Source organism: Lagenorhynchus albirostris, chromosome 9, assembly GCF_949774975.1.
Source record: "Lagenorhynchus albirostris chromosome 9, mLagAlb1.1, whole genome shotgun sequence".
Classification (NCBI taxonomy): domain Eukaryota; kingdom Metazoa; phylum Chordata; class Mammalia; order Artiodactyla; family Delphinidae; genus Lagenorhynchus; species Lagenorhynchus albirostris.
This window is the reverse complement of record NC_083103.1, coordinates 16015443-16041505: the sequence shown is the minus strand read 5'-3', so window position 1 is coordinate 16041505 and position 26063 is coordinate 16015443. Positions and strand designations below refer to the sequence as shown.

Genomic DNA, 26063 nt, shown 5'->3' with positions numbered 1-26063 from the left:
CGACTTATTTTCTTTTTTACTGCCAGTATGTGAAGAATACAGTGACTTTTAACATAGTTAGGTGCTACTGCTTTGATTCCTGTTAAGATTCTAGCAGTTTTACCCATCATTGCTCTTGTGCCATTGGTGCAATTGTCACAACACTGAAGAAGGCAAATAATGTCTTGGTATTTCTGACTCTCAGGAACCCTCAGGGTCATGGACCACAGTTTGAGAGATGCTACATAGAAGGATTTATGGGTGATGGAATCTTATCAGCAACTGAATGGAACATGGTTCAGGAAAAAAAATTCCTTGTACAGCATTTGCAACTTTGCTTGAGATTATTTCAAAATTAAAAAAAAAAAACGATGGCCTTTCAAATGATGAAAACTGAAATTTATGAGAGTAATCATTTGCAAGTTTCAGCAAGGTACCAGTAAATTCTTTTGCAGATTAAATGACATAATGTCATTCAGTAGACTTTTTTGCATTTAGTTGATTCTCAGTAATTGATAACTATAATAGTTATTACTCCTGTTTAGTTGGTAGACTATTAACTGCAACCCTATGCATTTTACATGGAACCTCTGAGTTCCTTAGGAAGTCCTAGAGTCAGGGTGATTGGTGTCGGGTCCTTATCCTTAGTTCAAAGAGTACAGGAGGAGACTCTAAATCAAGCACTTTTGCTTTTACTTTGGTTTAATATATGAAGACTGTGCTCTTTTAATAATTTAAATGAAATTTTTTGTGTTAAATAGAAAAATGGTTCTACTCTTGACAAAATGTTGAACTATATTGATCTTCAAAGTATTAATTGCCATAAAGTAAAATACTCATTTCAGTAGCTGATACTTTAAATTTTATGGTGTTTTTTCGAAAGTTCCTAGTTTTGTTTTGTTTTGTCTTTAAAGAAATAAAAGCAACTGTTAAGCTTCCTTTTTCTAAATACCAAAGTGAGAGACCCAGATCTTGAAAGGAATACTTTTTCCTGTGGCAAGATCTCACAAAACCAGAGTGGAATCTTTTAAGAACAGAGTGACAGGTTGAAATAAAAAGAGGTCACTTAAAAAAAAGCACAATCAGCATTTTTAGAAGAAAGGTACTGTGTGATATTTGACTTCAATTAGTTCTAACTACCTTTCTCTTTGAAAGAAGGAGGGAGGAATGTTACGGAGGGTAACAAAAATATGCCTTTTGATTTCCAACTTGATTTTTAGTTCACGATTATCCTGCATGGAAAATTGGTCAGCTCTGGCTCAGATCTTACTGGTAGTACTCATGGCCCTCTGTATCTGTGGGTTCCACATTGTGGATTCAACCAACCACAGGATCATGTATTATGTTTACGATCCTGGGTTGGTTGAATCCATGAATACATGGGCTGACTGTGGGACTTGAGCCTCTGTGGATTTTGATATCCACAGGGGGTCCTGGAACCAATCCCCCTGGATACCAAGAGATGACTATAATTTCATTTCTCAAGCCAATAAAGAGCAGTAAGTAAGCTACCTCAAGAAAAAAGTTGCTTTCCAAAATAAATAAATAAATAAAAATAACAGAAACATTTTATGTGATTTAAAAAATGCTGAGACATAATTGGAGGAATGTTGCCTCATATGCAAAACTTATGAAGACTGTTTTATTTTTTGATTTATTTTTGTTTTGGCTGCGCAGCATGTGGGATCTTAGTTCCCTGACCAGGGATCAAACCCGTGACCCTTGCATTGGAATGCAGAGTCGTAACCACTGGACCGCCAGGGAAGTCCCAAATGAAGACTGTTTTAGCTCTAAGATACTATAGTTAATAAACTATCTAAAGCAGGTGGATAAAACCATTGTGTCCTCTCTTCCCCAACTCAGACTCTAACTCAGAGATCTCCCGTTTCCACTGCTGCCTCCCTTCTTTGGGCCCCTTCTCTTAGGACTGATTCCGTAGCTGCTGTGTTCTCTCCCAGCTGCCCGTTACTTTTTTTTTTTTTTTTTTTTGCGGTACGCGGGCCTCTCACTGTTGTGGCCTCTCCCATCGCGGAGCACAGTCTCCGGACGCGCAGACTCAGTGGCCATGGCTCACGGGCCCAGCCGCTCCGCGGCATGTGGGATCTTCCCGGACTGGGGCACGAACCTGTGTCCCCTGTATTGGCAGGCGGACTCTCAACCACTGCGCCACCAGGGAAGCCCTGCCCGTTACTTTTGATAATAGGCTGTGTCCTCTTTGCCACAGCATTTCCTTCCTAAAAACAAGTGTGGTCGTGTCACTTCCTAGCTTAAGAACCTCTGCTAAGTACTCTAACACACAGGATGACTTGTCAACGTGTTATAGGGCCGCCTTCATAGGTCTGTATCCTGTGCATTTGCACAGGGCCCTGTCTTTGGTTTGATGCTCTGCTGTCACCATCCTGAAAGTCTTAATTTTTGAACAAGGGGCCCCGCATTTCTATTTTGCACTGGGCCCCATAAAATTATGTAGCTGGTCCTGCTTGTTATCTTGGCACATACAGCCTCCACCAATGTCCTTCTACAGAACTGTTTCTTTCTGTTTCTCTCTGTGTACCACCTACTCCATCCACATGCCCTTCCTTTTCCCCACTCTCTGCTTTTGCCTACTTCTCCTTCTCTGCCTGGCCCATTCCTACTCAAGGACTCGAAACCAGTGTCACCTCCTGTAGAAAATCCCACTCTGCAAGAGTGATTGCTTTCTCTTTGCACGATTTGTTTATGTTTATTAGAGCACCAGATGGGTTCACACACATTTCCTTCACCAAAACATGACCTATTTGCAGGTATCTGCTATTATTCTCAGGGTAAAGTCTGACATGTGGACACTACTCAGTGTGTACTTGAATTTAATCAGCCAAAACATACTCATTGAGCTCCTATCGTGTACCAGGCACTATTGGGCTCTGAGTGTATAGTGGTAAAGAAAATACCAGACATGGACCCTCCCCTCACAGAACTGACAATTTAGGGAGTGAGGTGCTTTGCCTGGTGGCAAATGCCTGTGTCACCTGAGTAAATGAATGAACATATGTTAAGGTTGTTGGGTCTTAGTTTCGGGTGGGCAAGTTTCTGCCTTCTTGACTAGCGGTGGTGTTGGAATGTAATAGGCACTGCAATACCAGAGAATCTTGCATTTGGAAGCTGTCCTTGGTTCATTTCATGACCTGAAAGAGGAGGGTGGAGACCAGCAGTGTTCTGTTTCTTTCATCAAATCTGAGACACCATTGATCATGAAATGATGCAGCTTATAAGCATTAAGATAGAAAAATGGCCTATTAAACTGACACGCCATCAATTGTAAGGCATTCTGATTTCAAAGATAAAAAGTGAATAAAAATGTGCATCTTGGAATAGATAAAGCATAGTAATTCAAAGGTTAATCACAAGCAAATTGAGTGAAAGAAACACTTGGGACACTAAAAGGCATAGCTTAAGTAGTATATTGTAACCATAGATTCCATGGGTGATACAGTAATAAGTAAATCAGTCTTTAAAGTGGAGGTATATGTGCTTGGTCAGATTGACAGGGGATATGCAGCTGATGCAAAGAGGAAAGAGTTGATGATACAGATAATACCTAATAGCAGCCTGTGCTGTTTAGGAAAAAACAACTATATATCATGCAGTCATCTTTGTAGATATTGGCAGATACAGGAAAAGAAAACATTTGAATAAGACTTTACAGTTTCATAAAATACATTCTCATATGCTATGACATGTAATCCTCATAGGAATTCTGTAGGGTGGGTATTATTTCTTGTAGTTTAAAGCCTAAGAAATGGACTTCCTGAAGGTTGAAAGGCTTGATTGAAGGACCCTCAGCCAAGTGATGGAGTTGGCATTCAAGTGCAGAGCTTCTGACTGCATCCCCATGCTGTTTTGAACAAATTCTATGTCTTGGTCAGCTCAGGATGCCATAATAAAATATCATAGTCTGGGTCTCTCTCTCTCTCTCTCTTTTTATTTTTCAATTTATTTATTTTTATTTTTGGCTGTGTTGGGTCTTTGTTGCTGTGTTCAGGCTTTCTCTAGTTGCGGTGAGCGGGGGCTACTCTTCGTTGTGTGTGGGCTTCTCATTGTGGTGGCTTCTCTTGTTGCAGAGCACAGGCTCTAGGCGCTCAGGCTTCAGTAGTTGTGGCTGATGGGCTCTAGAGTGTAGGCTCAGTAGTTGTGGTGCACGGGCTTAGTGGCTCCGTGGCATGTGGGATCTTTCCCGACCAGGGCTTGAACCCGTGTCCCCTCCATTGGCAAGTGGATTCTTAACCACTGGGCCACCAGGGAAGCCCCAATAGTCTGGGTCTCTTAAACAGCAGACCTTTGTTTCTCACAGTTCTGGAGGTTGGGAAGTCCAAGATCAAGGTCCTGGCAGATTCAGTTCCTGGTGAGAGCCTGTTTCCTGGCTTGTCTTCTCCCTGTGTCTCCTTGGCCTTTCCTAGGTGTGTTGTGTAGAGAGAAAGAGCTCTCTCTCTCTTCATTTTCATACAAGGTCACGAATCCCATCATGAGGGCCCCACCCTCATGACCTCAGCTAAACCTAATTACTTCCCGTAGGCCCCACCTCCAAACACCATCATATTGGGGGTTAGGCCTTCAACATATGAATTGGGGGAGGGGACACAAATATTCAGCCCATAATACTCTGCTTCCATAGTATTAGCAGTATCATCTTGGAATCTTAAGCATAATAATGTTAGAAATAATTTTTATATTTTTCTCACCTCAAAAAATAAAATTCAGATTTTTCCATTGGCAGGCCTTTTTTTTCCCTCCAAGTGTAGAAAATAAACATCTTTATTTGAAAATTTCTTCAAAGGTGCCTTGTCCAGGGGTCTACAGTACCTGAACCAAATGTAGAACTCAGGGCTTAAAAAGAATGGGACCTATTCATGCCCTATCAGTAAAACAAATTCACATGGTTTAAGGTTTTTATTTAGTACAGATGGCTGTTCTAGTTAAATAGGCTGTAATGAATAAAATATATAATAACCTTGGCTTAAAATAAAGAAATAAATACTTGGTTTGGGATGGAATCCCTGATGATGCTATGACAGATTTTTTGATTTGACTGAAAGTGAGTCTCTTCATCTGAGATTAAAATTGTCATGAATATATTTTCAAGGGCAATGTAAAAAAGAAATGGACCATGATTTGTGTAGCATCTCTGATAATTATAATTAAGTGGGCCTTTAAAAAAAAATGGAGTCAGATGAATTTTTCCCATCTAGGGCATAAGCACCTTTTCTCCAGAGCTACATAAGGGAGGTTTTCTCTGTGGGGAGATGTCTAATCCCAAGGGGCAGGGGTGAAGGGAGATGGTGAGGTTTGGGGGTAAAAAAGAAAACAGGAAAAGGAGTGAAGTTAAGTGGAAAGGATATGTTTAGGGGACTTGTTCTTTGTTTTCTCCTAAAACTTAGAAAAAGTACAAAAGACTCACTTTTTACAGCTCTAAATATTGTAAAACATGTGAAAATGGAGGGGGTTTTCAAAACATGCAGTACATTTTTATAGTTACAAATTGAATTTAATGAATTTAGATTTAAGAAGCTAAAATTGGTAGGCATTGAATATAGTACCATTTTCCCAAGAGTCTCTCCTCTCCCCCTGATTATCTTTTTCAGGGCTGGGGAGAGGGAGAGTGGTCCCATGACTAAAGTGTCTTCCACGTTCATCTCCGTGCCCCTGAGCTAAGCTCCTGCAGTACTTTATTCATGAGACTGGATGGTTTTCTAAGGTTTCTAATTACTCTAAAGTGTTTCTACTTCCATGTGGATGGTAGTCTAACCCAGGCAGGAGAGATGGAAGAACTGAGTTGTTTCCCAATTTATCTTAATGCTTTAAAAAGCCTAATGTTAAGTACCTTATGTTATTATGTCTCACACAGACATCTCTTACTGGCATGTAGTTTTATTTCTATAGAGAGGAGTTCAAGAAGTAGTGAGATGATTTTAATATTATCAGCTGTATTGGCCTAGATGCATTTATTCAATCAACAAACATTTGAGTGACCTCTGCTATATGCCAGGCATTGTGCTAGGTGCTGGGAATACAAAGATAACAAATTGATTGTGTTTGTTAGGAAGTAGAGACTCTCTGCATAATGTATTATGGGAAGTGTTAATAGTGTTATATAGAAGGTCTCTAGGAGCACAGTCGAGAGGAAGTAAGTAGCTTTACGTTGGAGGCAATGGGAATCATGAAAATTCAGTCCACAGAGGTGGTGACACAACTCGAATCTTAAATGATGAAATTTATAATATGAAAAAGATGAGGAAGGATAAATGTAATAGGAATTTTTTAATGAATAGGGGGAAACTGAAACTTGGGAAAGACAGATTGTTTATTTGGAGCAGATGTGTCAAGAAAGGAGAATCAATATATTATTTTTGGTTGTTATTAATAGAAAAATTATAAATAGTACATGAGTTTATATAGATTACACCTCTTTTCTAGCATTCTCAGACCTAATATCCCCAGACACCCAGGGGAAAAGATGAGGAAAGTCTTTCTAAGACCTATAAGATTATGCTTAGAGCAAAACTGTTACATTTGAGAGATGTCGATTTTTTTTTTCTGGTATTTGTATCAATATAAACCACCAATATATTATCCTAGTCTTCAGGGAAAGTGGAGAGATGTCAATTTGTTGAACAAAATGAAAATAGTGATGGCCAGACCTAGAAGTACGTTAAACATAAGGTTATTATGAATATGTTCATGACCTTTCTAGGTTTGAACATAAAAACGTGTTATTTTTATTTTATTTTTTTTCTTTAAATTTATTTTATTTACTTATTTTTGGCTGCATTGGGTCTTTGTTGCTGTACGCGGACTTTCTCTAGTTACAGCAAGTGGGAGCTACTCTTCATTGCGGTGTGCGCGCTTCTCATTGCGGTGGCTTCTTTTGTTGTGGAGCACGTGCTCTAGACATGCAGGCTTCAGTAGTTGTGACATGCGGGTTCAGTAGTTGTGCCTCGTGGGCTCCAGAGCACAGGCTCAGTAGTTGTGGTACGTGGGCTTAGTAGCCCTGTGGCATGTGGGATCTTCCCGGATCAGGGATCAAACGCGTGTCCTCTGCATTGGCAGGCGGTTTCTTAACCACTCCACCACCAGGGAAGTCCCACGTGATAGTTTTAATATTGAGAGGTGTTTTAGCTGCATCTTGAAACTACTTTTGACAGAGAAGTTCCTTCTCTGTCAATTCCAGACTTGAACTAATTCAGGATCCTCTGAGTAAAAATCAGCCATGTGAGTGTAGGAGTGGGGCACCCATTCTTAGAAGTGATGGACTGACTCAAGGCAGTTGGGACATTCATTGTTATAGCTCTATATTTATGAATAATATTTGCTTTCTAATATTCTACCATTGTGGTCATGTGGTTTTCAGTGGAATAGTAGATAAAAAGGGATGAATGGTATCAGCCCAGCTATTTCTTAGCTTCATTCCCCACTTTTTAAGCCAGAGCTGATTTTCTGCCCCCATTTCTAGTGAGTTGACTGCCTTGAACAGCTCATATCAATCATCAGAGGATTTTGCTTCTTAGTTTTCCGTTTTAGCCACTAGGCTGAGAGATAGAGGGCCAAGACCATATCGGAATCATTTCAATCTGGATAAAAGCGAAGGAGGGCATGATTATATTTGGCTACAACTAGTAGCTAGGATGCTAGCCTATCCAATTTCAAATATCAAAGGGTTTAAGTCAGTAGTATGGAGTATCTTTGCATATGGTATGTAGTATTCTAATAATGGGATTCTTTAGTTCTTTAATTTCTTTAAGAATTCAGAACGCTAGATTTTACTGTGAGACATTGAATAAATGGAGAGCCTAGAGGGAACACCACATTGTCATTCTTCATAAATTTAATTGAAATGTTGAATGCAACCCAATAAAAACGGAGACTAAACAAGTAAGGAAAACCAATAAACTTTTGAAAAAGAGTAGTAGTAAAGGAGCTCTGCACTACTAGACATATTAAAACTTAAAGTTAGAATAATTAAAACTAGGGCATTATGAAAGAACAGAAAAATAAGATCGTAAACAGACTATACTTTTGGAATCAGAATGTGGGCAGTAAAAGCTGTCCAGTGGCTTTATACTCTCACCTCAATCACTCATTGGATGTGGATGTCATGAGAAAGGCATGATCTTGGTTCAGGCAACTCTCTGAAGCTGAGGCAACCCCCTCCCCCTGCCTCCCCCCACCCCCCACCAAGGGGCTGACACCTGAAAGCTGTCTGCTGATGATACCCCAGCAGCTGGGGTAACCAGAATTTCCTTGAAGGGGCAGTTGAGTGGCTCATCTTTTTCCATTGCAACCTTCAGATTCACTTGTTTGTATATCTTTATTCCACACACTTGTAGGGTATTTATTTTAACTTATCACAGCTCCTACCCTGGAGGAAAGACTTGACAGAGGCTGTCATGTCATGGGCCTCTGTGGTGGGCAAGGATCAGAGTACTCAGAAGTATGTCTCCAAAGGCTTTGATGAAGTTCTTACTCTTCCCCAGTGGTGGGCTGTTGCTGAGTTGTGGACTGGTAGTCTTATGAAGAACCTTGGGTAGGGGAGGTGGCGAAGGTGGAAATGAAGGTTGTTTTATGTGTATGTGGTCCCCACTTCTCTTCCAGGTGCTTATTACATCCTTGTACTGATGGTTTTTTTGTTTGTTTGTTTTTTTGCGGTACGCGGGCCTCTCACTGTTGTGGTCTCTCCCATTGCGGAGCACAGGCTCCGGACGCACAGGTTCAGCGGCCATGGCTCACGGGCCCAGCCGCTCCGCGTCATGTCGGATCTTCCCGGACCGGGGCACGAACCCGTGTCCCCTGCATCAGCAGGTGGACTCCCAACCACTGCGCCACCAGGGAAGCCCAGTACTGATGTTTAAAATTGAGGATTCTTGTTTGTCTGTGTTGGTTTCTGTTGGCAGGGTCAGATGAGAGCTGATAGACTATGGGAAGGGGGAAGATGCCTAGATTTATTTCCTAGCTCCTAAGGAAGCCAGCTATCTCCACCTCAGCTTTTTAGAACATCCTTCATACTTCTTTTCTAATCGTCTTGGCCAAAGAGAGGAATTTCCTGTCCTATTCTTATATATGTGCTACTATTTTTGATTCACACAACTTGGTGGTAGTGGTAGGGACAGTTCACGGAATCCTCAAAGCCAGTACATGGGCCTGGTCAAGAGCATGCATATCCCATAATCTTTAAAAAAATTTTTTTAAATTGGCATATAGTTGATTAACAATGTGATAGTTTCAGGTGTACAGCAAAAGTTGATTCAGTTATACAAATACATGTATCTATTCTTTTTCAAATTCTTTTCCCATTTAGGTTGTTATATAATATTGAGCAGAGTTTCCTGTGCTACACAGTAGGTCCTTGTTGGTTGTCCATTTTAAATATAGCAGTGTGTAACATGTCAATCCCAAACTCCCCAACTCTCCCTTCCCCCCATCCTCTCCCCCCCGCCCCCCGTCACCATAAGTTCATTCTCTAAGTCTGTGAGTCTGTTTTGTAAATAAGTTCATTTGTATCATTTCTTTTAAGATTCTGCATATAAGCGATATCATAGGATATTTCTCTTTTTCTGTCTGACTCACTTCACTCAGTATGACAGTCTCTAGGTCCATCCATGTTGCTGCAAATGGCATTATTTCATTCTTTTTTTAATGGCTGAGTAGTATTCCATTGTATATGTGTACCACATCTTCTTTATCCATTCCTCTGTCGATGGACACTTAGGTTGCTTCTTTCTCTTGGCTGTTGTAAGTAGTGCAGCAATGAACATTGGGTTGCATGTATCCTTTCAGACCATGTTTTTCTCCAGATATATGCCCAGGAGTGGGGTTGCAGGATCATATGTTAGCTCTTTTTTGAGTTTTTTAAGACATATCCCATAATCTTGGGAAAAGAAATGTGAGGGAAGTCTGCTGGATTCTTCTGAGGAAGTTTTCCTCACTATAAAAGGGACATACAACAGGGATGCCCCATTTCTGCCTCTGAACATTGCCTGCATGGATGCTTGGAATGGCAGTGGCTCTCTTGAAGCCAAGAGAAGAGCCAGCCTAGGGGAATAGGAGAAAAGCGTGGAAGGACCCTGGAGCCTTTGTGATGCTGAGCAACTGAACAAAGCAGATCCCAGACCTTGTCCTCACAAGCTTAATTCTGGTGGGAGCAGATGACAGCAAACACATGCGTTCTTAAAGTATATAGTACATTAGAGATGGGTAAGCACAATGGAGTGAAGTAAAGCAGGGAAGGGGGACAAGGAGTGCTGGGGAGGAATGGCTGCATTTTTTATTTTTATTTTTTTTAGTTATTTTTGGCTGATTTGGGTCTTTGTTGCTGCATGCTGGCTCTCCCCAGTTGTGGCGAGTGGGGGCCACTCCTTGCTGCGGAGCGCAGGCCTCTCACTGCAGTGGCCTCTCCCGTTGAGGAGCACGGGTTCCAGGCGCTTGCTTCAGTGGTTGTGGCTCACGGGCTCTAGAGCGCAGGCTCAGTAGTTGTGGTGCATGGGCTTAGCTGCTCTGTGGCATGTGGGATCCTCCCGGCCCAGGGTTCGAACCCGTGTCCCCTGCACTGGCAGGCGGACTCTCAACCACTGTGCCACCAGGGAAGCTCTGCATTTTTTACAGGGTGGTCAATGAAGGCTTCTCTGAGAAGGTAACATTTACTTAAAGACCCAACAGAGACAGGGGATGTGGAAAAGCATTCCAGACAGAGGGCACAGTAAGTTCAAAAGCCTTGAGTGTATTTGGGGAACATCCTGTGTCTAAAGAACTGCTAGGACCCCTGTGACCAAGGCTGGGGAGCAACTGGAGAGTAAGTGGGTGGAGATTAGTTCAGTATCAGGCTGATGCTGAAGACTTTGGTTCTTACTGTAAAAGAGATGGAACGCTTTGGAGGATTGCAAGGAGGGTGACAGGAGCTGACCTATGTTAAAGAAAGAAAGAAAGAAAGAAAAGCCCACAATAGAGGCAGTGAAGAAAAGTTAAGAGAAAGTAAACAACGTTAACTGGACTAGAACATGGTTCAGAGTAATTCAGGTATAAGTTCAGATTTTTATTTATCTTGAAAAACTTGTGTCAGAAACCATTTTGCTTATCCTAGTGTGAAGACATAAGAAAGAGCTTACTGGAGGGTTCTTATTAAGTAATATTCTTTCCAAAAGGGTCTCTGAATTTTTTTTTTTTTTAAGCAGCGTATCTATGTAAGACTGTACCATATAAGTACACTCACCAAATCCTGTGAGATCTAAAAGTAAATTTGATTCAGGGGTTGTGAGGTAGCTTTTATTACTAGAGAGAAATTTTCCTAAATGTCAGTATATAGTGCTAGTGTGGAAACAGTTGTTGCTTTCCTCAAATAAATAGATAAATTTTATCTTATTTTACTTCCAGAATAAAGTTTTACATTCAATAAAAGGTATCCTTCAGCCTTTTGATTTTGGTCTTTTTTCTTGTGAATTGGTGGCTCTAATAAAGGCAGAGTTCTTTACTTACTTGTGGTAAATTCTGTGAACCATTTATGCTAAGACATGTCAGACCAGCTACTGGGAAATGACAGCCCTGTATCTGGCTGTCCATTACATGAACACGTAATAACTCATTTATATTCGAATAGTAGGTATACCTTTAACACCAGATAAGGTATTTTCCAGGTCAGTTATATCCTCTCTTGTTTATTCATAGATTCCTATCTAGGATGGATACTTTTCATTGAGTCTAGAGAAGCTCTTGTGAACCAGCTCTTTAGTTTTAGACATAAATCCTTTCAGATCAAGAACAGAAACCTCCTATGTGGATTACAGCTGTATATTCTGTGATAAACTGGCATTGACTTCGAAGGAAGAAAATTTTATTTTTGGAAGCAGGATTTTTAAATTAATTCATTTGAATTCTCATCAAGCTCCAAAGAATAAGCATTCTTGGAGACTTTATGGAGTGCCTCATGTGTGCCAATACATGGTAGTATTGTTAGTACTAAAGGTAATACTTTGGTACCTTTGATAGCACTAATGGTCATTATTACCTTCATTTTCACAAGAGGATGCTGAGGCCCATAGAGGGCATGTGACTTGCTCAAAGTCATTTAGCAAATAAGTGTGGAAGTCAAATTGGTACCCAAGTCTGGGTGACCTCGCAGTCCATGCCATCTTCTCAAAGCGGCTCACTAGTGAAGGCAGAAATCAACATGACGTGTTCCCTCAGATGAGTTTTGTTTCTCCAGGGTCTCTTTTCTGAATCTGTTATTTCCCTTAGCTCTGTTTGGACCTTAACAGTCCTGTGCAAAGTAGAACACAGGTCTTTCTGGTATCACTTTGTAGCTCCATTACTATGCATTTTGTGTGGCTTTTTAAATGTAGTGATTATTCATTATTAACCAAGCTCCTGAATTCCAATATGATCATATTCTTTTTTTTTTTTTTTTGCTGTACGCGGGCCTCTCCTGTTGTGGAGCACAGGCTCCGGACGCGCAGGCTTAGCGGCCATGGCTCACGGGCCCAGCCACTCCGCGGCATGTGGGATCTTCCCGGACCGGGGCACGAACCCGTGTCCCCTGCATCGGCAAGCGGACTCTCAACCACTGCGCCACCAGGGAAGCCCAGATCATTCATTTTATTTCCACTTTAATAAGGTGGATTTTTTGTTTTAATAGATCACACTTAAGACTTTTTCCTGAAATTATGAAGTATCAGTTTGCAATTAAAATCACAAACCAGTGATATTTAAAGAGTATATAATATTATGATATGCATCATGTTTTTTTATTTGTACCTAAGGGTCTAAAAAGTCATCATTATTGGTTTATAGGAGAACCGATTAAGGAACATTCAGCCAGCTCTGTGATAACATCGGAATTTTTATTGCAGAACTACTGTGTTGACTCTATATCATATCTTAGGTGCTCTCATGATCACTTAAAATTATCCTGGTCTAAATTTCATATAAAACTTGGGGGAGAAAAGTGTTTGAAAGGGTAATGTCATCAAATGCTTAAATCTTAATTTAATTAATTAATTAAATCATATATTAATTTTTCCTCTCTCCATTTGTGTTTTTTTCCCTAGGAGAAAAATTCAAAGTGGAAACAAAGACCATTGCTGTTGACTTTGCATCAGAAGATATTTATGATAAAATTAAAACAAGCTTGGCAGGTCTTGAAATTGGTGTTTTAGGTTTGTATCTTTTTCATGTTTACAGATTCTTCTTGCATTTATTGACTAGGACTTTCTTTTTGGATGTTAGGTGTTCAATTGGTGAAATGACTAGTGAGAAGAAAATTGTCTTGTTAATACAAGTGATCATTAGATGATATGGATCTATATACACTTGAATCTTTATGTTTTGGGTTGTGTTTTAATGATGATTCTACAGTTTAGGTTGTTTTCCCTGCCTGCTTTATTTCCAGTCTCTCATTCTCTCTGTATATACTTAGATATAGCTATATCATAATAATCCTTTGTGGTGGGTAATGCTGACCCATTTTTACAGCTGAGGAAATAAAGGCTTAGAGGGGTCTCAGCCTTTTGTTCAGTATTACCCCCTCCCCAACAAGGAGCCTTTTTAGACATTATTTTCCCCTAGTCTACCCTCCCATGAGACTTTAATACCACAGATCCACTGGGTATCTTGTTTATGTGCTGTATGTATATCTGTTCTTTATACATAAAAAGGATAAGAGCTCACACCATACCCCAGAATCAATTTTTGTTCCCTTGGGGGGAGATGTATCACCCCAGTTGAGAAGACGTGGCTCAGAGAGATGAGTGACTTGCCTAAGCTGCCGTAGAGACTGAGTACTGCGCATGGGATTTAGCCACTGTTTGTTTTTTCTGAGTCTTCTACTTCCTTGTGCTACACCTCAGCTACCTTATTGCCAAAAACCGATGCTTCTGCTGAGATGTGGAAGTATTGGTCCTTGTTATGGAAAAGATTCACCAGATTTTGAGGAAAAGAAAAAAAAAACAGGCTTCAGAAAGTCACCCAGCATTCTCTGACTCATTTCTAGAAAGAAAAAGGGCATCTAGTTCAGAAAAATGTCACTTCTTCACTAAATCTCTTTATCCCACTGCCTAAATTGGTGGGAACCTGGTAATTGCCATTGTTTTCTTTATTGGACTATAAAAGGAGGAACAAGGAAGAGAAAGTACTTTTAAAAAAATGTTTCTTAACCTTTCTTTAGTCACGACCCCACCCGTCTTCCTCATACTATAAAAGAATGGTCTCATATAATTTCTTGAAAAGGCAATTTAAAAAAAGTTAGCCCTACATAGTGCCATTGGACCTGGGGTTAACCCTGGCTTTGATGTGTTATCTTTTCAGCTCCTGCCTGGTCCATGTCATACATCACCACACCCCGCCTACCCTCACAGCTATTCCCATACTTACAGGAGAGCCAGTAGCAAAAGATGAATGAACACACAGGTCTAATTTTTGCCTTGTTCTTCTCTAATACATACATTACTCGGAGTCTTTCACAAGCTCTTCTTCCTTTAGCTTAACCTAAAGCACAGCTAACATCTATAAAATTCTCAACTTTTAAAAAATTCCAAGTCAGTAGTAGCTGTAACTTCCTAGTTAGGATAGACACCGCCATAGTCCATCCAAACCCCTTTCAAACTAGTCGTGGACTGGAGAGTGAAGGCTGGCTTAGGCAAGGAGGGGGATCAAGGATCCCTAATGAGAGGAGACTTATTCTGAACTTGTGTTCTTGGAGAATAACTTTGTTTCAGGAGTGGTTCAGTTAATCACAGTTGTTCTTAGCTTTGTATAAATTTCAGCTGCTTTTCACTGGGTAACTTTGAAACTATAGCTACTCTGAGACTATGCCATTGAAAATGGAAGATGTCAGGCATCAGGTTTGCTGCTGGGCTGGAGGGTTATAAAAGGCACTCTTCAGCTGTTCTTTCCTGACCCAGTATATAGAAAGTCTGCAGTGTGATTTTATGCACAATAGATAGATCTGTTAAGGATGAGGGTACATTGATATTTAGACCTAAGGGTTGATATTTTCCTGGGCCACATATGCTAATGGCACCACTGCTTTTGTAGTCCAGCCCCTTAGTAAATTGCAACCTGTGAGTCGGCAGTTTACACCCCTCTTTATTCATTCATTCATTCATTCATTCGTCAGTCAATGAACTGGAGATACAACAATGAACAGGAAAGCGCCTGGCTTTATGTAGTATAATGTTCTAAAGGGAAAGACAGCCCTAATCAAAAATAGTTACTTGTGGGCTAAGTGTTGAGATGGGGAGGGCAGGGTGTAATAAGAGGGTAAAAGGGATGATGGAGTTGATATGGGGAGAAATAATGGTGACTTGGCCTAGCCAGTGTTAGGAAAAAGGACGATTCCAGAAATACTGAGGGAGTAGAGGAAGCAGGAATCTACTTGTGAGAGATTGCAAGAGAACTCATGATGACCTTCAGGTTTCTGGCTTGAACATCTGTGTCAATAGTGCCATCCAATAAAATGCGGAATCCTGGAGGAGGAGCCTTTTTGGGAATGAGGATCATTTAAGTTTGGGGTTCCTCTAGGATGTCCAAGTGGGGTTGTTAAGTCGATAGTGGACATATGGATCTAGGTTTTGGTAGAGCTCCTAACTAGAGATAGAGTTTGGAGGTAAGTCATCTCTGAGTAGTAATCTCACTGAAGAAAGGAAACTGGAGCTAATCCAAGGAGAATGGAGAGAAGGTAAAGAGAAAACTGGGGACAGAGCTCTCTGTTATCAAAGGCTGCCTGGAACGTATAGTGTGAAGGAGGGATAATTTTTTGCACAAGTTCAGCACTGTCCACTGGAAATATAATGCAAACCACACATTTAATTTGAACATTTCTAGTAGCCACATTTTTAAAAAGCAAAAAGGAACAAATGAACTAATTTTTATAATGTATTTTATTTTAACCCACTATATCCAAAATATTGTCACTAACATGTAATCCACATAAAGTTTTTTGAAACATTTTGTATTCTTTTTCTCATACCAAATCCTCAAGTCTAGGGTGTATTTTACATTTATAACATCTCAGTTCGGACTAGCTACCTTTTAAGTGTTCAGTAGCCACATGTGCCTAGTGATGGATATCTAGCTCTAGTTCATCTTGGCTGTCTCTCATCCTCAGTTTGTGCGGGAGAGCCATAAATATAATTTCTAGGTTTTTCTTGTGCTTTAACATAGCTTTCAACCAGGGGCAATTTTGCAGCGTCTGGCAATGTCCAGAGACATTTCTGTTTGTCGCTAATTGAGGGGGGAGGAGGAGGAAGTTCTACTGGCCCCTGGTGGGTACAGGGCGGGGATGCTGCTAAACATCCCTCAGTGCACAGGACAGACTCCCCCAGCAAAGAATGATCAGTCTAAAATCTCAACAGTGCTGAGGTTGAGAAACCCTGCTTTGAAGTTATATTGTAATTAAATACTTCTGATTGAATACTTATGGAGACACACACACACATACACAGACAACTTAATTTTTGATTTCTAGGTTGGTTACAGATCAATAATAAAAATAATTATAGCTAATGTTTACATACTCCTTTAAAGTTAGCAGCACTTTCACATACATTATACTATTAATTGGCTATACATTTTGTTTTCTTTCTACTCTACCAGAACTGTCTCCTTAATCATAAGCTTTGTATAATTATATTGACATTTATTAGCAGATATATTGCATTGTAATTTTAATTTGTCAAGATTCTTGAGGAAACTATTAAAACACCTTTATGAGCTAAATTTTATCTTATTGCTAGGTCATATTTCAACTCAAATCTTACATTTCTTTCTCTAGTATGGGTATAACCCTCTAGAACTTGTGGGAGGCGTCTGGTGTTGATGTTTTCTTTTTTTGTTTTGTTTTGTTTTGTTTTGTTTTTTGCGGTACGCGGGCCTCTCACTGTTGTGGCATCTCCCGTTGTGGAGCACAGGCTCCGGACGCGCAGACTCAGCGGCCATGGCTCACTGGCCTAGCCGCTCCGTGGCATGTAGGATCCTCCCCGACTGGAGCACGAACCCATGTCCCCTGCATCGGCAGGTGGACTCTCAACCACTGCACCACCAGGGAAGCCCCGATGTTTTCTTTTTTTTTTTTTATGATTACCTGGGCCTATAGCCCCTTCACTTTCTTTCTTCCCTTTTTCCTCCCCATCTATCTAATAAATAATCTTATTTATTCTCCTTCCTCAGAACTCTGCTTAATGTCAGTCTCACCTTTATAACATTCCCTAAAATAACAAACATGTACATTGATTTCTAGTAAGATTTAGCAATCCATATTAAGTCATAGGAAAGAATTTTGTCTACCGAGTATTAATGAAACCAGTAATGATAAAAAGAAATAAAAATCACCAAGGTACATTCCATTTGTTTGAATAGCACTAACCACTAAAGTATAGTCAGTGCTTAATAAAGAAAATTAATATTTTCAGAATTACAAAGGAAAATGCCAAAGCTATTGGTTCTGAAAGAAACATTGTTTTCAATAAGATAAGCAGAAAGAAAATGGCCATGAATTGTGTGAATTTGTGCTGAAAGGTCACCATCACTTGATAAGACTATAAATGCGTAAGGTTGAGACAATGAATTCTTAACTCTGGTGTGTAAAATAAGTAAGCATCTGCTGTCTTCTCTCAGGCAAAGGCCAAGAAACACAGATTTGAGAAAACTTAAAATACTTCAGCTATTTAGAGAAAATGACATCAGTGCTGCTTTCAATAAGCAAACAATTAGTTAACAAAATATGACTGCTATAATGCTCACTTGATTCCTCAAGAGAGACTCTCATGTGTGTTCCAGATTGGTTTGGAGGACTTCATACAATACATCGCAGGAGGCGTAAGTTACCAAGGCCAGGGGAGTAGCCTTGCATTTAGAAATATGCCACAGAGAATACTTTTTTCAAATTTCACTATGATTTTTTTAACTTTTAAAAAGTGGCATTCTTTATTCTAGAGGTAAAAATAGAAAGGTCCTCCTGGAAAAAGATAGTTACTTGTTTTGTGATTCATTAAAAAAAAAAATCAACCATAGCTTTATTCAAGCTTTTAATTCATACTAGACCAAGAATTTCCCTATGCCAAATGCTGTGAAGGTCCTCTCCACCCATACTATCATTATTATTATTTTTTAAACTTATTTATTTATTTTTTGGCTGCCTTGGGTCTTTGTTGCTGTGCGTGGCCTTTTCTCTAGTTGCGGTGAGCGGGAGCTACTCTTCGTTGCGGTGCGCGGGCTTCTCATTGGGTGGCTTCTCTTGTTGCAGAGCACAGGCTCTAGGCACGTGGGCTTCAGTAGTTGTGGCTCGCGGGCTCTAGAGCGCAGGCTTAGTAGTTGTGGCGCACGGGCATAGTTGCTCCGCGGCATGTGGCATCTTTCCGGACAAGGGCTTGAACCTGAGTCGCCTGCATTGGCAGGCGGATTCTTAACCACTGTGCCACCAGGGAAGCCCATACTATCATTATTTATGTAACTTGTAGAGTCAAGAGAATCAGTTGGTACAGGGTGACAACCTGTGATGGCTTAGTTTCTTAGGCCTATTTATTACCCATCAACTTTTTCCTGTCTCTACACAGTGCCCATAATTTTATTAGGAAGCATCATTTAAATAACAACAATATGTATAGATAATAAAAGTCAGTTGGTTGCAAAGAGTCATTGATTGCAAAATCTGGAATAGACCTTTTTATTCTCTTTTCTTCCTATGCCCTTCATAAATGAATAATTGTTCTATTAATGTATTTGGTGGGTTATTTTTAAATTGGTATCCTTCCCTTCTAAGCTGAATGCAAAAATACCTCTTGATTATCCTTGCCTAAGCAACCTTATGGATTATGGGAAATACTTGGGAAGCATTTGTGTTCTGTTTTTCTCCCCTACAACCTAGTATTTCCCTGAATGTTCTGAGATGGAGAATAGTTGAGTGTTGGGAATAAGTATCTTAAAAGATAGTTTGAGCAGAGATTAATAGTTAAGATCAGCCAACTCTATAACTGTTTATACTTAATTTTCAAAGCTTTTAAACAAAAGACCCAAGAGTATTTTTAGCTACTTGGGGAAAAGGACCAGTGATCTTCAAAATGGCAAACTCCCAGGTAATTAATTTGGTTGGGATCCAGAGATGGCTTCCTTATAGTTCAGTGTCAAAGAAAGAGGAAGTAGATGCCTAGGAGAGGGAGCCACAAGCCTACAGGAACTGGGTTGAGGAAAACTTTTCTAGGAACCCTGGGAAGGAAGAAATCTTGAGCGCACTGGGAAGTTATGTGGCTTTCCAGTCCCAATTGATGAAGGAAGTTACAAGTAGAAGAGTCTTGCTTCTTCAGAGGGTTTAAAAATATATAACGCTACAGATTATCTTCTTGCCCATTTCAGGAATTTTTCAGGAATTCCATTTCAGAAATTTTACTAATTAGAAATTAGTTTTAAATTGCCTTCTTTTGAAATGTAAATATCTCTGAAAGGGCAATGACATCTTCATTTACATCTTATTGGGATTAGTACATTCAGTTTACTGTCTCCTTGCTGGATCAGTCATCCTGAGGAAATAACTATTTTAGTTAACGAAAGACATGGAGAAATCATTTTGAAATGGAGAAGAGAGGCTTAAAGAGGAAACTGTAGTGGTAGGTTGGCGATTAGTTGGGTGCTGAGAGGGGATGAAGAATAGTAGGGCAAAATAAAGTTAGTTGAGAGAGCACCAATGATAAGTGTTTGGAAATACCCTCCTTCCTTTTTTTTACCTGTAGTCCAGGTATAAAATGACTCAGGCTCAAGAAAGGACAGAGGCTATTATTCTAATGTAGGTAGGAAAGGATTACAGGAGCATGGTAGGATGATAGTTTGCAGAGAGGGTGGAGTTTCTCTGTTATTCCACAATATGATTTTTCATGCCTTCTAGGGGTGAGGATACTTCCCAAAACTTCCCCCTTGATTAAGGAGACAGTTCTGGTAGAGTAGAAAGAAAACAAAATGTATGGCCTCTTCCCTTATTTCTTTTTCTTCTCTGATTGCTATGGTTAAAACTTCCAAAACTATGTTGAATAATAGCAGTGAGAATGGGCAACCTTGTCTTGTTCCTGATCTTAGTGGAAATGGTTTCAGTTGTTCACCACTGAGGACGATGTTGGCTGTGGGTTTGTCATATATGGCCTTTATTATGTTGAGGTAAGTTTCCTCTGTGCCTGCTTTCTGGAGGGTTTTTATCATAAATGGGTGTTGAATTTTGTCGAAAGCTTTTTCTGCATCTATTGAGATGATCATATGGTTTTTATCCTTCAGTTTCTTAATATGGTGTATCACATTGATTGATTTGCATATATTGAAGAATCCTTGCATTCCTGGGATACACCATGATCAAGTGGGGTTTATGATCCTTTTAATGTGTTGTTAGATTCTGTTTGCTAATATTTTGTTGAGGTTTTTTTGTGTCTGTGTTCATCAGTGATATTGGCCTGTAGTTTTCTTTTTTGTGACATCTTTGTCTGGTTTTGGTATCGGGGTAATGGTGGCCTCGTAGAATGAGTTTGGGAGTGTTCCTCCCTCTGTGTTTGTGTTTCCTTATATTTTGGAAGAGTTTGAGAAGGATAGGCATTAGCTCTTCTCTAAATGTTTGATAGAATTCGCCTGTGAAGCCATCTGGTCCTGGGCTTTTGTTTGTTGGAAGGTTTTTAATCACACTTTCAATTTCAGTGCTTGTGATTGGTCTGTTTATATTTTCTATTTCTTCCTGGTTCAGTCTCGGAAGGTTGTGCTTTTCTAAGAATTTGTCCATTTCTTCCAGGTTGTCCATTTTATTGGCATACAGTTGCTTGTAGTAATCTCTCATGATCCTTTGTATTTCTGCAGTGTCAGTTGTTACTTCTCCTTTTTCACTTCTATTTCTGTTGATTTGAGTGTTCTCCCTTTTCTTCTTGATGAGTTTCGCTAAAGGTTTATCAATTTTGTTTATCTTCTCAAAGAACCAGCTTTTAGTTATGGATCTTTGCCATTGTTTCCTTCATTTCTTTTTCATTTATTTCTGCTCTGATCTTTATGATTTTTTTCCTTCTGCTAACTTTGGGTTTTTGTTGTTCTTCTTTCTCTAATTGCTTTAGGTGTAAGGTTAGATTGTTTATTTGAGATTTTTCTTGTTTCTAGAGGTAGGATTGTATTGCTACAGACTTGCCAGTTAGAACTTCTTTTGCTGCATCCCATAGGTTTTGGGTTGTCATGTTTTCATTTTCATTTGTTTCTAGGTATCTTTTGATTTCCTCTTTGATTTCTTCAGTGATCTCTTGGTTATTTAGTAGCATATTGTTTAACCTCCATGTGTTTGTATTTTTTACAGTTTTTTTTGCTGTAATTGATATCTAGTCTCATAGCGCTGTGGTTGGAAAAAATACTTGATACTATTTCAATTTTCTTAAATTTACCAAGGCTTGATTTGTGACTGAAGATACGATCTATCCTGGAGAATGTTCCATGAGCACTTGAGAAGAAAGTGTATTCTGTTGTTTGTGGATGGAATGTCCTATAAGTATCAGTTAAGTCCATCTTGTTTGTGTCACTTAAAGCTTGTGTTTCCTTATTTATTTTCATTTTGGATGATCCGTCCATTGGTGAAAGTGGGGTGTTAAAGTCCCCTACTATTATTGTGTTACTGTCAATTTCCCCTTTTATGGCTGTTAGCATTTGCCTTATGTAATGAGGTGCTCCTATGTTGGGTGCATAAATGTTTACAATTGTTATATCTTCTTCTCAGACTGAGCCCTTGATTACTATGTAGTGTCCTTCTTTGTCTCTTGTAGTAGACTTTATTTTAAAGTCTGTTTTGTCTGATATGAGAATTGCTACTCCAGCTTTCTTTTGATTTCCATTTGCATGGAATATCTTTTTCCACCCCCTCACTTTCAGTCTGTACGTGTCCCTAGGTCTGAAGTGGGTCTCTTGTAGACAGCATGTATATAGGTCTTGTTTTTGTATCCATTCAGCCACTCTGTGTCTTTTGGTTGGAGCATTTAATCCATTTACATTTATGGTAATTATTGATATGTATGTTCCTATTACCATTTTCTTAATTGTTCTGGGGGGTTTTTTGTGGGTATTTTCCTTTTCTTGTGTTTCCTGCCTAGAGAAGTTCCTTTAGCATTTGTTGTAAAGCTGGTTTGGTGGTGCTGAATTCTCTTAGCTTTTGCTTCTCTGTAAAGGTTTTACTTTCTCCATCAAATCTGAATGAGATCCTTGCTGTGTAGAGTAATCTTGGTTGTACGTTTTTCCCTTTCATCACTTTAAATATGTCCTTCCACTCCCTTCTGGCTTGCAGAGTCTCTGCTGCAAGATCAGCTGTTAACCTTTTGGGGATTCCCTTGTACATTTATTGTTGTTTTCCCTTGCTGCTTTTAATATTGTTTCTTTGTATTTAATTTTTGATAGTTTGATTAATATGTGTCTTGGCGTGTTTTTCCTTAGATTTATCCTGTATGAGGCTCTCTGTGCTTCCTGGATTTGATTGACTGTTTCCTTTCCCATATTAGGGAAGTTTTCGACTATAATCTCTTCAAATATTTTTCAGTCCCTTTCTTTTTCTCTTCTTCTTCTGGGACCCTTATAGTTCGAACGTTGGTGTGTTTAATGTTGTCCCAGAGGTCTCTGAGACTGTCCTCAATTCTTTTCATTCTTTTTTCTTTATTCTGCTCTGTGGTAGTTATTTCCACTATTTTATCTTCCAGGTAACTTATCCATTCTTCTGCCTCAGTTATTCTGCTATTGATTCCTTCTAGAGAATTTTTAATTTCATTTATTTTGTGTTCATCATTGTTTGTTTGCTCTTTAGTTCTTCTAGGTCTTGTATTTTCTCCATTCTATTTCCAATATTTTGGATCATCTTTACTATCATTACTCTGAATTGTTTTTCAGGCAGACTGCCTACTTCATCTTCATTTGTTTGGCCTGGTAAGTTTTTTCCTTGCTCCTTCATCTGCTCTGTATTTCTCTGTCTTCTCATTTTGCTTAACTTACTGTGTTTGGGGTCTCCTTTTTGCAGGCTGCAGGTTCGTAGTTCCTGTTGTTTTTGGTGCCTGCCCCCAGTGGGTAAGGTTGGTTCAGTGGGTTGTGTAGGCTTCCTGGTGGAGGGGACTGGTGCCTGTGTTCTGGTGGATGAGGCTGGATCTTGTCTTTCTGGTGGGCAGGACCATGTCCGGTGGTGTGTTTTGGGGTGCCTGTAACCTTATTATGATTTTAGGCAGCCTTTCTGCTAATGGGTGGGGTTGTGTTCCTGTCTTGCTAGTTGTTTGACATGGGGTATCCAGCAGTGGAGCTTGCTGGTTGTTGAGTGGAGCTAGGTCTTAGCGCTGAGATGGAGATCTCTGGGAGAGCTCTCACCGATTGATATTACGTGGGGCGGAGAGGCCTCTGGTGGTCCAGTGTCCTGAATTCGGCTCTCCCACCTCCAAGGCTCAGGCCTGACACCCAGCCGGAGCATCAAGACCCTGTCAGCCACACAGCCTGGTACGTGGGGAGTTTCTTGCCTTTTGGGGAGTCTGAGGTCTTCTGCCAGCATTCAGTAGATGTTCTGTAGGAGCTGTTCCACATGTAGATGTATTTTTTTTTTCTTTTTTGCGGTACGCAGGCCTCTCACTGCTGTGGCCTCTCCCATTGCGGAGCACAGGCTCCAGACACGCAGGCTCAGTGGCCATGGCTCATGGGTCCAGCCGCTCCGCGGCATGTGGGATCTTCCCGGACCGGGGCACGATCCCATGTCCCCTGCATCGGTAGGCGGACTCTCAACCACTGTGCCACCAGGGAAGCCCTGTAGATGTATTTTTGATGTATCTGTGGGGAGCAAGGTGATCTCCATGCCTTACTCCTCTGCCATCTTGAAGGTCCTTCTTCTTTCCTATTTGTTGATTGATTCATCAGTCAGTCATACACTAACCCATTCAAGAAGTATAATTCCAGAGATATAGCAGTAAACAAAACTGATATTGTTTTTGGTTTCATAGAAGACAGCCAGTGAACAAGTAGTTGGGAATGTGTTGCATTTAATGACAGGGTATGTTACGAAGGAAGCTAAGAGTATTGGAGATGATTTCTCTGAGAAAGTAATATTTAAGTTGAGACCTGAATGCTGATTGACCCTGCGAGAAGAGATGTTTCCCAGTAGAAGAAACAGTATGTACAAAACAGTATGTACTCTGAGGTGAATGTGTTTGGCAAGTTGGAGGAACTGACAGAAGATATGTAAATCTAGAGCATGAATGCAAAGGGGATAGTGCTAGAGTCTGGAGTTAAGCAGCACCATATCCCAGAAGGCTTTAGAAAACCAGGTTGATATGTTTGGACTTTATTGGAAGGACAATGTAGACATTGTAGAGTTTTAAGCAGTAAATTGATATCATCCTAGAATTTTAGAGAGATCATTCTGACTCCCAAGTGGAAGGGGCAAGAATGGACACAAGGAGACCAGTAAGGTTATTTCAGCAATGAAATGTAAGATGAGGATGGCTTATATTAGGATGATGGCAATGGGAATGGGTAGAAGTGAATTGACTAGAGACATGTTTAGGAAATAGAAATAGGACTAATTTCTGATGAGGTCCTCATCAGAAGTCTTGTCTGACAGAAGGATAATGGTAGTTTGTTGTTTTTAATTATTATTGCCAAGCTTCATTAAGTATTTTTTATATGCCACGCATCATGCTAATGAATCTCGTTTAATCCCCAACAATCCTATAAGGTAGATATTAATATTTCTGTACCCATTTTACAGACAGAAAACAGGCTTACAGGGATTCAATGCATCGTCCAGGGTTATACAATTGCTAATTAGCAACCTCCAGGTCAGCTTGAGCAACTGGCTGCTGTTTCTCTAAGACAGGAGACTGTGAGCCAGGACAGTTCTGTAGAGAAGAATGATGATTTCGTTTTGGGTTATGTTAAACTTGAGAGAGCTGTGAGAAAGCCAAGTGGAGTTTCAAGTAGACAGTGGCATCTGGTATAAATGCCCTCCTTTGTGTTGAATGAAGCACAAGCCTGATGTAGCCAATCATGGCAAGCAGAATAGGACATGGAATTTTTAGGAGATTGATCAGGAACATTATCAGACTAAGTATAGTGTCTTATAGTTCCATTAGATGTATTGAATGGGATTGGATTTCCAAAGTGAGAATAAGACTTTGAATTCATATGTATTTCCTTTTATTCGAAAACCACTAACGGTATTAATTAAAGCAAAACCTTTAACTTAAAACTGGGTAATTAGCTGTGATTTCAGAAATGTAAGTAGAACCGTAATTCATGAAATTGATACGTATTCCTCCCGTTCGCTGAGATTTAACTACCAACCTTCTGCCATCCTTCTTTCCTCATCCTCTCTTCCAACTTTATGTATGGCAAATCTTATGTGGTTTTGTAATGAGCGTCACGTAGCAATTTATAATTAAACAGCTGAGGTGAAATGTTCTGTTGTGTTGCTTCTGACTGGATCTTAATTTTTCAATTTCTGAGTAAAAGCGCTGCAGATTTAAAGCCTTGTAAACTCTCTTTTATTTAGAAATTGCTACTCGCAAGTGTAGGAAAACTGTAAAGTTTGCAAAATGTTTTACTTGGTGTTCCAAATATCATCTGTCAAAGTATGAACATGTGCTAGCTACAGCAATATGTTAAATAAGGCAAAGAAGAAATTTTCTTTGCATCACTTTCCAAACTCTGCAGACTGTAAGATTAGATCCTCTCGAATGAAGTAAAGAGGGTAAAGGAACAATTAGGATAAATTCAATCAGTATAGTTATTCTGGTTAACTGTTGCCTAGAGCTCTCTTTTAGAAGGATCTCTCCACTTCAGTGCTGGTCGTGAACAGTAAAAACAGAGACACCTTGGTTGTCTTGCTGCAGCCCCTATGGTAGTGTTGGGTGCAAAATAGGAGTTCAGTGAATACTTGTTGAATAAATGACCACACAGCAATAACAACTCTTTCTCCTCCATTTATTAACATACTGGTATGTCCCAGGCATTGGGTTAGAGATGTTATGCATATTATCTCATTTAATTCTTATCCCTATTTTATACATAAAGGCGATGAGGAAACTGAGGCTTGTTGGGGTGAAGTCACCCGC

General features: G+C 39.8%; 1 protein-coding gene across 5 annotated transcripts in view; it reads left to right on the top strand.

Moving 5' to 3' along the window:
• HSD17B12 (hydroxysteroid 17-beta dehydrogenase 12) overlaps positions 1 to 26063 on the top strand; it is a 179620-nt gene that overhangs the window by 89471 nt on the left and 64086 nt on the right. For all 5 annotated transcript variants that reach the window (XM_060159370.1, XM_060159367.1, XM_060159366.1 and 2 more), the window contains one exon: positions 13047 to 13154. In XM_060159370.1, the coding sequence (XP_060015353.1) occupies positions 13047 to 13154 (108 nt within the window). The remainder of the gene's footprint in view (positions 1 to 13046; positions 13155 to 26063) is intronic.